The sequence below is a fragment of the Cyanistes caeruleus genome, chromosome 3 (genome assembly GCF_971803275.1).
Source record: "Cyanistes caeruleus chromosome 3, bCyaCae1.hap1.1, whole genome shotgun sequence".
NCBI lineage: Eukaryota > Metazoa > Chordata > Aves > Passeriformes > Paridae > Cyanistes > Cyanistes caeruleus.
The window spans coordinates 923,500-936,312 of NC_141703.1; the positions used below are offsets into that span (position 1 = coordinate 923,500).

Sequence of the window (12,813 nt, forward strand, 5' to 3'; positions counted from 1 at the left end):
CAGGTGACCCTGGTGTGTCAGCCCTGCCTGGTGTGTCAGCAGGACCTGGTGTGTCAGCACTGCCTGGTGTGTCAGCAGGACCTGGTGTGTCAGCACTGCCTGGTGTGTCAGCAGGACCTGGTGTGTCAGCACAGCCTGGTGTGTCAGCACTGCCTGGTGTGTCAGCAGGACCTGGTGTGTCAGCAATGCCTGGTGTGTCAGCACAGCCTGGTGTGTCAGCACTGCCTGGTGTGTCAGCAGGACCTGGTGTGTCAGCAGGACCTGGTGTGTCAGCACTGCCTGGTGTGTCAGCACAGCCTGGTGTGTCAGCAATGCCTGGTGTGTCAGCCCTGCCTGGTGTGTCAGCACATCCTGGTGTGTCAGCCCTGCCTGGTGTGTCAGCCCTGCCTGGTGTGTCAGCACTGCCTGGTGTGTCAGCACTGCCTGGTGTGTCAGCATTGCCTGGTGTGTCAGCACTGCCTGGTGTGTCAGCAGGACCTGGTGTGTCAGCACTGCCTGGTGTGTCAGCACTGCCTGGTGTGTCAGCACTGCCTGGTGTGTCAGCACTGCCTGGCCATTGCTGCTCTCTGGGGAGAAGCAGCAGAAACATTTTCAGCACAAATCAAGGTGTAGATCCTGCCCACCACACTCAGACGACTCTTGTCCCTCCAGGACAGTTCTCTGGAGTCTCTGTGTTACCTTCAAGCTTCTCCCATCTGAATAAACCCACAGAAATTGGTATTTTCCTCTTCCTGCCTGCCTCTGTGGGCTTCTATCATGGGTGGATGACAGAAGGAAGACAGAGCAGCAAAAGGGAATTTCACAATCACATTTAATGTCCCAGAGCACTGTTTTGCTCTACAAATTTGGAGGAATTTCCTGTGTTGGGCCCATTGGGGGAAGCCAGGGCTGGAAGCTGACCTTGCTGTCCTTGTTCTCTCCTCTTGCAGCTCATTTCAGGATGTCAGCTGAGCCCTGGCAAGCAACCAACAAAGGAATAAACCCTTCACAAGCAACAGACTGAAAGTCCCTTGGTTATTCCTGGTGGCACAACCTGAAACATCAGCTTCTTCCCCTCATAGGAACTTCCCAGCCACAACAACCCCATTTATTCTGCATTTCTGATCCATTCCCCCTAGCTGGTGCTCACAGAACCCCAGGATCCAGGGGCTGGAAAAGCCCTGGCAGCCCAGGGAGTCCCAGCTGTGCCCGATGCCCACCTTGTCCCCAGCCCAGAGCCCTGAGTGCCACGTCCAGCCCTTCCTTGGGCACCTGCAGGGATGGGCACTGCAAAGCTCCCTGGGCAGCCCCTGCCAAGGCCTGAGCTCCCTTTCCACGAAGAAGGGGTGATATGCTAATAATAATCCTAATAATAATGTGGATTCCTGATCTGGCTCTTGCACTGGTGCAGAGTCCCCATCTTATCCCCCTGGTACCTCAGGACTCAAAACCTGGTGTATATATTTAAACACAAATGCAGATTCTCCTGAATGGCTTCTGATCCCTTCAACAGGAGCTCCTCCTCCTTCATCCTGCTGGGTGTCCCTGGCCTGGAAGCTTTCTCCACCTGCCTGGGCATCCTTTTCTGCTCCGCCTACGTCCTCGCCATGGTAGGAAACGGGGCGGTTTTGCTGGTCCTGGGGCTGGACAAGGCCCTGCAGGCCCCAGCCATTGCTTCCTGGGCATGCTGGCCGTCATCGACGTGGCCATGGTCACGTCTGTCATCCCCAGGATGCTGAGCGTCCTCTGGCTGGGCTCTGCCGAGATGGGCTCCGTGGCCTGCTTTGTGCAGATGTTCCTGGTGCACTCCACCACAGCCGAGGAGTCGGGAGTGCTCCTGGCCATGGCCTTTGACCGCTACCTTGCCGTCTGCCACCCTCTCCGGTACCGCTGCATCCCGACCGGCCGAGCCATTGCCCGGCTGGGCCTGGCCATCGTTCTGAGGGCTCTCCTGTGCACGGTGCCCCTGATGGCGCTGGTGACGTCCCTGCCCTGCTGCGGCTCCCGCCTGGTGCCCCACTCGTACTGCGAGCACCCGGCCGTGGCCAGCCTGGCCTGCACCGGGCCCGGGCCCAGCGGCCCCTGCAGCGTGGCCTGGTCCTCCCTGATAGCGGGGACGGACCTGGCTTTCATTGCCGTGTCCTACGGGGTGACCCTGAGAGCTGTCCTGGGGAAGGAGCCCGGCTGGAAGGCCCTGAGCGCCTGTGGGTGCCACCTCTGCGTGGTGCTGCTGTTCTACGTCCCCGGGATCGTGTCCATCTACTGCCAGCGGTTCCCCGGCGCCGTGGCCGCGGGCACGCGGGTCCTGCTGGCCGACCTGGACCCGTACCTGGCCCTGCCCGCCGTGCTCAAGCCCCCGGTGCACAGCGCCAGGGGCCGGCAGCTCGGCCGGGCCCTGCTCCAAGTGCTCCTCCCCAGCAGGGTTTGTGCCTGCTGCAGGGGCCCGTGGCTCTCCAGGCGCGTTCGTCTCTGCCACGGCAGCCCAGGGAGTGCGGGAGGTGAGCAGGGGCCGGGAGGACTTTAATGAACTTTAATGAGCTTTAATGAACCCCTGCTCCATAACCAGGGTATTTGGGACTGGGAGCAAGAGCACACTTCAGGCCTTCTTCCGCTTCCTCCTCTCCAGGTGTAGGAGCAGCAAGAAGCCACCTTTGAGTTTGGAGATGTTCCCAGTGCCAGGAACAGCCCTGTGATAATTTCAGGGCTCCAGGCACACCTGTGCCAATGATCCTGATCCAGATGGAGAGATTTCTTCTGTCTTGTCTTCTTTAGCCCCCCTGGGCTATCCCAGTGGTTCTCCTCTCTGGGCCACTCTTGCCTAAAGGACTGAGAAGATCATGGATTGTGGCTGAGCCCCAACCAGCTTTTCCAGGTTTCTGGGTGTTGGTGGAAACTGAGCACACTCAAAACTGAGCCCTCCAAAGCCCTCTGTCCCTGCAGAGTCACAGAATCACCACGGGTGGAAGACACCCAGCTGGCTGTGAGGGGGGAAGAGGAGTGGAGGGCTGAGGCTGCATCCACCGGGTGCTCCGGCACTGGCACAGGCTGCCCAGGGAAGTGCTGGAATTACCATTCCTGGAGGTCCAAGCAGTGTGTGGATGTGGCGTGTGGGGACATGTGTTAGTGGTGGGATGGCAGTGCTGGGGGAATGGCTGGGTCTGATGGCCTGGGAGGGTTTTTCCAAACCTAATGACCGTGATTAATGCGAGGATCCCGAAGGAAATCATCAGACATGGGGTGTCCAGACACATCTGGGGCAGAGCTCCACAGGTCACCCCCAAAATCATGGAAGTGCAAGAGCTGGGTGCATCACAGTTCATCCCTCTGACCTCTTCTGGGTGGCTTGGAGCAGCCTGGTGATGTCCAAGAGCTTCCACGATGCAACAACCCTGCCCAGCTGGGGCTGCCCCTGGATCCAGGGCAGTGCCCAAGGCCAGGCTGGACACTGGAAGCTCCTGGGACAGTGGGAAGTGTCCCTGCCATGGCAGGGCTGGGAATGGGTGGGATTTGGGGTCTCTCCAGCCCAAACCATCCTATGAATTCCGCCCTAAAATCACTGTTTGTGCCACAGCCATGAGGGTGATCTGAGGGTTCCTGACACAGCCCAACACCACAAACACCACCACAGCTGCCACAAACCCCACCCAAAACTCCTTCCCTAAGTCTTCACTTCTACATTAAAGTTAAAACTCAGTGGATTGCTTCCTGTTTCAAAACTGCTTTGAATCTGTCATTCTTCACCTCACACATATTTTTCCTGTCTTTGTGGTGTTTGTGCCTTTCTGCAGCACCTTCCCTGACATCTCAGAAACCACTTGGCAGAATGTTTCTGCTGCACTAAATTTGCACATTTTTCTACGCTGAATTTGCACATTTTGGGTTTACACTGCCTGGGGCGTGGGAGAGAGACCCTGGTGGGGGCACGGATATCCCATTCCATGGCACGGTCTTGGTGCTGAGAGCCAGCAGAGAACTGTGAATGAAACTGCTCCGGCATTCTCCAGGCAAACACAAGAGAGGGCTTTTAGTTCTGCTGGAGGCAACTTGTGTGGCACATTCCTGTCTGGCTGGGCCATCAAGGCCAGGCTGGACAGGGCTTGGAGCAGCCTGGGCTGAGGAGATGTCCCTGCCCATGGCAAGGGTGGAATGAGATGGGCGTTAAGGTCCTTTCAAACCAGCCCGGTCATTCCATGATCTCCTAGCACATGCCACTCATAGATGAGATGAGAAGAGGTGAGATGAGATGAGATGATGAGATATGAGATGATGAGATATGAGATGAGATGATGAGATATGAGATGAGATGATGAGATATGAGATGAGATGATGAGATGATGAGGGATTCAGGCTGCTCCCCTCTGGCCCTGCTGAGGTTGTTACGGAGGAGCCTGGAGAGGACTCGTGCCTTTGGGAATCCCCATCTCAGATACTCCCACTGGCGTTTCCCAGGGTGATTTATGCTCAGCCCTGGAGCACAGGAGTCGTTTCTTTCTGGTGTGGCCGTCCCCAGGGTGGAGCTGAGCATGGAGGGAGCCAGGTGGGTGCTGGTGGCAGCTCGGGCACAGCCCCAGGCCAGGGCTGGGGGGATTTCAGCATCCAGCCTGGAGCCTGCACAGTGGGACAGAGCCAGGAAAAAAAGCAGCAGCTGGAAATCTCTTCTAAAAGTAGTTTTTCATACTTTCTTATCAAACCAAACTGCCATTCAAACACCGTGGAGTTCTGACTCTCTAAGTGTTTTTTTAGGTAAAAATTGGACTGGGGTTTAAAAAAGTAAACAAGAAACATCAAACCTTTTAACTAAACCCAGAAACTGCTGCAAAGGAGTTGACTTGTTCCTGATTGTACAATTAATCCATAATTAGCTGAATATGCATTTCTGGATTTTCACACAAACTGTATTTTCAGCCATGGGAAATGTTCTTACTGCCTTGACAGCAGAGCGGGTGTTGGGATGGGGAGGTGTGGAGCTGGGGGCTCCCAGCACCAGGGTTTGCTGAAATGGGCTGGGTCATGTCACGGGGGGCTCCAGGGGGGACTGGGGAGAGGGGAAGGAGGCAGGCAGGGCCCTGGAATCCTGGCTGGCTGTTGGGAAGAACAGAGTGCCCAGAGCAGCTGGGGCTGCCCCTGGATCCCTGGCAGTGCCCAAGGCCAGGCTGGACATTGGGAGCTCCTGGGACAGTGGGAGGTGTCCCTGCCATGGCAGGGCTGGGAATGGGTGGGCTCTGGGGTCCCTCCCAACACAAACCGGTAGGTTCTGTGATTTTATGATGGTTCTGACAGCTTCATTTCGAGGTCTGTGAATCATCTGGTACTTGCCAGGAGTGTCCCTGCGGCAGCTCCTCCCTGAGAGCAGCGGGGCAGAGGCAGCTCTCTCTCAGGTGCCTCTGTGGCTCGCACCCCGCTGACAAAACCTTTCCCTCGGCACAAAACGGAACCGGGTTTCTTTGGCAGCAGCTGTTTCCTGCAGCCAGCATTGCCTGCTGGAATTCAATTTGATTTCAATCCTTTCATTCCTTACTGAGCAAATCACCTGTTGAGTTCCTGGGCTTTGTGCTGGGCTCTGGCTCAGGGTGGCAAGTGCAGCTGATCACATCAGTGTCCCTTCTCCCCAGGGAACATCCCAGGCAGTGCCCACCCTGCTGGGGCTCCTGCAAGTTGGGCAGAGCCCACCAAAGACCCCTGGAGATGTTTCTCCTGTCTGTAAATGATCCAAGCCAGCTGCTGTGTTTGTTTCATATTTTAGCAGAGGGTGTTTGACATGGTTCAAGGCTGCCAGTCAAATAAATGACATTAAGAAATAAAGTTCTCTGATTTTCTTTCTCTCACGGAGGCCGGGACCTTCCTCCTCCATGCAGAGGACAGAAGCCTTTGTCTGCTTTTATCTGACTTTTCAACAGCTCCCAGCTCTTACGGGTCACAGAATCTTGGCAATGTGCAGAAAAGCCTCAGTAAGGGAGACACTGGAACTGGTGAGTGGAGATGAGAAACTGCAGTGCTCTGGGCCTTTAGTTTGTGTTCATTTTCTATCTTTTAGTTTCTCAAGGGCTCTGCCAGAAGGGTTCTCTGGCCAAGAGAAGGCAGGAGGAGGCCAGGAGGAGCAGACAGATGGTGTTCAAGAGGAGGACAAGCAGAGGTTATAACCCTGAGGGGGATCAGAGTTGTGTGCTGGTCAGTGGATGGACATTCTCCTCCAGCTCTGTGTGCCCCCCAGCCTGGACAGTGCCATTTCTTCCAGACCCACAAACCTGGACAGCCCAATTTCTTCCAGGCAAGCATCATTCAGTAAATCCTGTAAATTTGGTGTAACTGTGGGAGGTTTGACAGGACCTGCTCGGCACAGTTTGCCCTTCAGTCCCACAGGTGGGTGAGTGTGCAGCAGGAGCAGAACCACTTTAACTGGGCTCCCCATGACTGGGACTCCCAGGCAGCCCTGCCAGGGGTGCCCGTGTCCCTCGGGGTCGGGCCACAGAAGGGAGCTCTGCCTGCACTTGGTCTCAGCCTGGTTTCAGCGCAGCTTCTGCACGGCCCAAAGGAAGATCAGGATGAGCCTGTGTGACCTGGACGTGCCCAGCCCTCCCTCTGAGCAGGAGACACACCACAGAAATGTTTCTGAAGGTTGGGCAGGGGCCAAAGAGCCAGAGGTCCTCGGTGGCCTCAGCACTTCTGGGTTAAGGTTGGACCTGATGTCTTAAAGGTGTTTACCAACCAAAAGAATTCTGGGATTCTGGGATTATGCCACATTTCTGCCCACTGAGAGTGGCAACAGTGGCAGGAAGCCACAGCAGGGCAGGACACGGTGGTGCCAGCCTGTAGATGGGCATGGACAGGGCAAAGGCTGGAGGAGAGGAGTCTGAGGGGAAACCTCACGGGAGTCCTCAACATCCTCCCGAGGGGCAGCGCAGGGACAGCTCCGGGCTCTGCTCCTGCCACAGGGACAGCAGCAGGGAGCGGCTGCAGCTGGCCCAGCAGGGATTTAGGTTGGCTTTTAGGGCAAGGCTCCTCTTTCCCCACAGGCTGCTGGCACTGCCCAGGCTCCCCAGGGAATGGGCACGGCCCCGAGGCTGCCAGAGCTCCAGGAGCATCCAGGGATGCCCAGGCTGGGCTTGTTGGGGGGTCTGGGCAGGGCAGGGGGGCACTGGGGGATCCCTGGGGGTTCATTCCCACTCAGGATATTCCATGATTCTGAGTCCTCTGGGATGTGCTGATGACAGTACCAGTTCAGAGCCTGACTGCAAGTAAGAGGTTCTGAAAACTTCTCCCCAAAGAAACAGAACAAAGTTCCCTGATGCCATGGGCACTGTGGTCACACCGATGGTAGCCCAAATCCCAACCTTCCTGCCACTGTTACAGGGAGCTGCAGCAGGGGACAAGGACATCTGTGCCATGTCAGCCCCCAGCCCACCCAACACCAACACTCCGTCTTTCCTCCTGACGGGCATCCCCCACCTGGAAGCTTTCCACAGGTGGATTTCCATCCCATTCTGCATCAGCTACATCATGGCCATGCTGGGAAACCTCCTGGTGCTCCTGGCCGTGCTGCTGGCCAGAAGCCTGCACGAGCCCATGTTCTGTTTCATTGCCATGCTGGCCATCATTGACCTCATCCTCTCCACTGCCGTCGCTCCCAAGATGCTGGGCCTGTTCTGGTTGGATTTGAGGGAGATTGGCCTCGAGGCCTGCTTCATCTGGATGTTCTTCACCCACACATTCACCTCAGTGGACTCAGGGCTGCTCCTGGCCACGTCCTTGGGCCACTACGTGGCCACCTGCCACCCGCTGTGGTCCGGCTCCATCCTGAGCTGCCCGAGGGCCGTGGGGGCAGGATTGGTGTCCCTGGCCAGGGGAGCTGGCATCACGATCCCCCTGGTGTGCCCCCTCAGCAGGGTGATCCCTCTCTGCTGATCCCTCTCTGCTGATCCCTCTCCCTCTCTGCTGATCCCTCTCTGCTGATCCCTCTCTGCTGATCCCTCTCCCTCTCTGCTGATCCCTCTCTGCTGATCCCTCTCTGCTGATCCCTCACTGCTGCTGGGAGCACACGGCCGTGCTGGGGCTGGCCTGCACCGACGCTACAGCCACCACTACAGCCCCAGCAGGGCCGCGCCGCTCGAGGGGAGCGACTGTGCCCTCATCACCTCCTCCCACGGCGGGATCCTCTGCGCTGTGCTGAGGCTGCCGGCCCACAGCGCTCACGGCCCTCGGCACCTGCCGCTCCCACGTTCTCGTCATCCTGGTCTTTACCGAGGCGGGCTCCTCTCCGTGTACCTGCAGGTGTTCACACCCAGCCTGGCACCTCACGTCGAGTGCTGGGGGACAATTCCCGTCTGAGGGTCCCTCCCATGCTCAACCCCCTCGTTTATGGCATAAAGGTGAAGCAGAGCCAGGAAGGAATCTGCAAACTGCTGGGGCAGGAGCCAGGAGCTCACAAGCTGCTGAAGGTGGCTCAGATTCAGAGAGACGGAAGATTTCTCCCATCCCAGAACAGGTGTGAAGCTGAGCGCAGTGAGCTGTCCCCCAGCTCTCTCTCCAGAAAGGGAACCTGGACCTGACACGGCAACAGCCGAATCACAGGGAACCAACGGGCCAGCACGGGTGGGTCTGGGCAACTGCTCCTTTGGCCAGTGCACTGCTCCCTTCCAAGATACCACCTGGAAATCATGGAATTCCAGCTGTGCCTCGGGATGATTCCAGCTGTGCCTCAGGACAGTTCCAGCTGTGCCTCAGGACAGTTCCAGCTGTGTCTCAGGATAGTTCCAGCTGTGCCCCAGGACAGTTCCAGCTGTGCCTCAGGATGATTCCAGCTGTGCCTCAGGACAGTTCCAGCTGTGCCCCAGGACAGTTCCAGCTGTGCCCCAGGACAGTTCTAGCTGTGCCCCAGGACAGTTCCAGCTGTGCCCCAGGATAGTTCCAGCTGTGTCTCAGGACAGTTCCAGCTGTGTCCCAGGACAATTCCAGCTGTGCCTCGGGATGATTCCAGCTGTGCCCCAGGACAGTTCCAGCTGTGTCTCAGGACAATTCTCTGAGCCAGGGCTCACTTGCTCGTTTTGAATCTCCTTTGGGTGAAGTGTTCAAAGCAGAGCTCACCCCTGCAGGTGCTGGGGCAGGGTGGGTGCTGGGGCAGGGTGGGTGCCCGCTGGCTGTTGGGATGGGTGGGGGGACACGGGGTCCCTGCAGGGGTGGGGTGGGGACAGTGGTGTCCCCAAAAGTGACCCCAGTCCCAGCCATGCACGGAAGGGTCTCTGCTCCCTCCACAGCTGGGGGCAGAGTTGCCGAGCCTTTGCAGTGTCAGCATCCCTGAACCACCACGGCACCTCAAGATCATGGAGTCACAGAAGGTTTGGGCTGGAAGGGACCTTAAAGCTCATCCAGAGCCACCCTGCCATGGGCAGGGACACCTCCCACTGTCCCAGCTGCTCGCAGCTCCTTGGCTGGGGACTCTGGTTTGGCTGCAGCTCCCCGGGCAGCGCTGGGACAAACCCCTCGAGCACAGTGACCACACAGAGCCAGCTGTGGATGGAGGGAGGAGCTGGGTGAGCAGGGACAAATTCCAGGGCTTCAGCAAGTCCAGCTCTGGCTGCCTGGGGCCCAGGCTGGGCACAGAGCCCGGCTCCCCCCGTCCTCCTGCCTGGACCTTCTGGGACCTGCAGCACAAAGGTCCTGTTTGGTACCACCCAAACTCCAGCTCTGCTGCTGGGGTCTGCAGCTGCCGCTGGCACAGCTTCTCCATTTCACCCCGGCATTTTCAGCCCCTGAAACTGCCTCAGCCCTGGGCTGGGCTCGGGGAGGGTGACTTTGACTTTTACAGGAGAGCTTCTGCTTGGCTCCAGCTCTCGGCAGCAGGAGCAGCCCCGCGGGCCTGGGGATGCTCAGGGATCCGCAGGGATGCTCAGGGATCCGCAGGGATGCGCAGGGATGCTCAGGGATGCTCAGGGATGCTCAGGGATGCTCAGGGATCTGCAGGGATGCTCAGGGATCCGCAGGGATGCTCAGGGATGCTCAGGGATGCTCAGGGATCCGCAGGGATGCTCAGGGATCCGCAGGGATCCGCAGGGATGCTCAGGGATGCTCAGGGATGCTCAGGGATCCGCAGGGATCCGCAGGGATGCTCAGGGATGCTCAGGGATCCGCAGGGATGCTCAGGGATCCGCAGGGATCCGCAGGGATGCTCAGGGATGCTCAGGGATGCTCAGGGATCCGCAGGGATGCTCAGGGATGCTCAGGGATGCTCAGGGATGCTCAGGGATCCGCAGGGATGCTCAGGGATCCGCAGGGATGCTCAGGGATCCGCAGGGATGCTCAGGGATGCTCGGGGATGCTCGGGAATGCTCAGGGATGCTCAGGGATGCTCGGGGATGCTCAGGGATCCGCAGGGATGCTCAGGGATCCGCAGGGACCCGCAGGGATGCTCAGGGATCCGCAGGGACCCGCAGGGATGCTCAGGGATGGAGCAACCTCGGGCAGCAGGAGGGGCTGGGGTGCCCAGGGCCAGCCCGGCATGGGCACCGAGGGACAGCGAGGCACAAACACCCCAAGCCGGCTCCTCTGGAGAGGGGACAGGGGACAGAGGTGTCCCCGAGCCCCGTGGGGGTGGGGAGGAGCTCATTACCGGCGAGGTTTGGGCTCGGGGAGCGGCTCCCTGCCGTGATCCGCGGGCTCGGGGAGCGTCCCCCCAGCGCCACCGGCACAGGCGCTGATGGAAAGTCCCCAGGGAGCATCGCCGGTGACAAAGGCGCTAATTGGCCGCGTTAATTGGCCCCTGGGCAGCGGCGGGGGGGCCGCAGCGAGCAGCACTCAGCGCTCCCGGGGCCGGAGCTGTAATTACCAGCCCGCTCGTTAGCGCTAATTGGACTCTCCCTGGAGGGATCCTGATGGAAAAACCACAATAAACAAACTTCAATCGCTTTGGAGTTGGAGCTGTTGGACAGCCCGGGGCGGGAGGTGAGTCACAGGGACCGGGGGGACACCGCGGATCCCGGGGGGCCAGGGAGGATCCGGGACAGCGGGACCCTGGGGCGGGCTGAGCTCGGTTCGGCCCTGCTGAGCTCGGTTCGGTTCGGCTGGGCTCGGTTCGGTCCTGCTGAGCTCGGTTCGGTTCGGCTGGGCTCGGTTCGGTTAGGCTGAGCTCGGTTCGGTTCGGCTGGGCTCCGTTCGGTTCGGCTGAGCTCGGTTCGGTCCGGCTGAGCTCGGTTCGGTCCTGCTGAGCTCGGTTCGGTCCTGCTGAGCTTGGTTCGGTTAGGCTGAGCTCGGTTCGGTTCGGCTGAGCTCGGTTCGGTCCTGCTGAGCTCGGTTCGGTCCTGCTGAGCTCGGTTTGGTCCTGCTGAGCTCGGTTTGGTCCTGCTGAGCTCGGTTCGGTTCGGCTGAGCTCGGTTCGGCCCTGCTGAGCTCGGTTCGGTCCGGCCGAGCTCGGTTCGGTCCTGCTGAGCTCGGTTCGGTCCTGCTGAGCTCGGTTCGGTCCTGCTGAGCTCGGTTCTGTCTGGCTAAGCTCGGTTCGGTCCTGCTGAGCTCGGTTCGGTCCTGCTGAGCTCGGTTCGGCCCTGCTGAGCTCGGTTCGGCTGAGCTCGGTTCGGTCCTGCTGAGCTCGGTTCGGTCCTGCTGAGCTCGGTTTGGTCCTGCTGAGCTCGGTTCGGTTCGGCTGAGCTCGGTTCGGCCCTGCTGAGCTCGGTTCGGTCCTGCTGAGCTCGGTTTGGTCCGGATGAGCTCCGTGGTGTCACTCTGCTGATGGGAGACCACAGAACCAGGAGGTCACCCTGCCCCGCTGCTGCTGCTGCTGATGGTGATGATGATGATGATGACGATGACAATGATGGTGATGATGATGATGATGACAATGACGATGATGATGGTGATGATGATGATATGATGATGACGATGATGACAATGATCACAATGATGACGATGGTGATGGTGATGATGGTGATGATGATGGTGATAATGATGACAATGATGATAATGATCACGATGATGATAATGATCACGATGATGATGACAATGACGATGATGATGATGGTGATGACAATGATAATGATGATGACAATGATGATGATGATGACAATGATGATGAAGATGATGACAATGATGATGATGACAATGATGATGAAGATGATGACGATGACAATGATGATGATGATGATAATGATATGATGATGGTGATGATGATGATGATGACGATGACAATGATGACGATGATGATGATGATGGTGATGACAATGATAATGATGATGACAATGATGATGAAGATGATGATGAAGACGCTCGCGCTGCCAGGCTCTCTGTGAAGGAACACGATAAATCGCTGCCTCTCCCAACCTCTTCCCTGTGCCGAGGGCGAGCAGCGGCCGGGCCAGGCTGTCCTGGGAGCGCGGCGGTGACAGCGGGGATGGCACCAAGTGTGGCTCTCAGGGGGCCCCTCCCGGCCAGCAGGCAGCACTGCCACCTCGCTGCAGTGCCACCACCTCCCTGTCACCTCCCCGTCACCTCCCCGTACTGCCATCCCCTGTCTCCCTGTGCCACTCCCCTGCCACCCCTGTCACCACCCCGGACTGCCACCGTGTCCCCGCTCCCGGGGCATGGGCAGCGCCTTCAGCGCCCGACGGGCACTGGCACAGGGGCTTCAGGCTGGGCTTCACAAGCAGGACCTGCCCGAGGACAGCTCTGACACTGCCCTGGGAACAGCCCTGAGCGTGGGACTGACCTGCTCTGACCCGAGCCAGAATCATGGAATCACAGCAGGGTTTGGGTTGGACAGACCCTAAATCTCATCCCATCCCACACCCCAGCCACGGCAGGGACACCTCCCACTGTCCCAGGAGCTCCCAATGTCCAGCCTGGCCTTGGGCA

At 58.7% G+C, this 12,813-nt stretch overlaps 2 protein-coding genes across 2 annotated transcripts; both read left to right on the forward strand.

The window, feature by feature from the left end:
- Positions 1-804: 804 nt before the first annotated feature.
- Positions 805-5,769, forward strand: LOC111942888 (olfactory receptor 52I1-like). Its single transcript, XM_086879507.1, is given in 2 exon segments — positions 805-1,638; positions 1,641-5,769. Coding segments are annotated over 2 exon segments (1,032 nt in total). The 5' UTR covers positions 805-1,469; the 3' UTR covers positions 2,504-5,769.
- Positions 5,770-7,087: 1,318 nt separating this feature from the next.
- On the forward strand, positions 7,088-8,805 carry LOC111943770 (olfactory receptor 51F2-like). The gene is made up of 2 exons (XM_086879450.1): positions 7,088-7,845; positions 7,998-8,805. The coding sequence occupies exons 1-2, from the start codon at positions 7,270-7,272 to the stop codon at positions 8,523-8,525; spliced, it is 1,104 nt and encodes a 367-aa protein (XP_086735576.1). The 5' UTR covers positions 7,088-7,269; the 3' UTR covers positions 8,526-8,805.
- Positions 8,806-12,813: the final 4,008 nt, after the last annotated feature.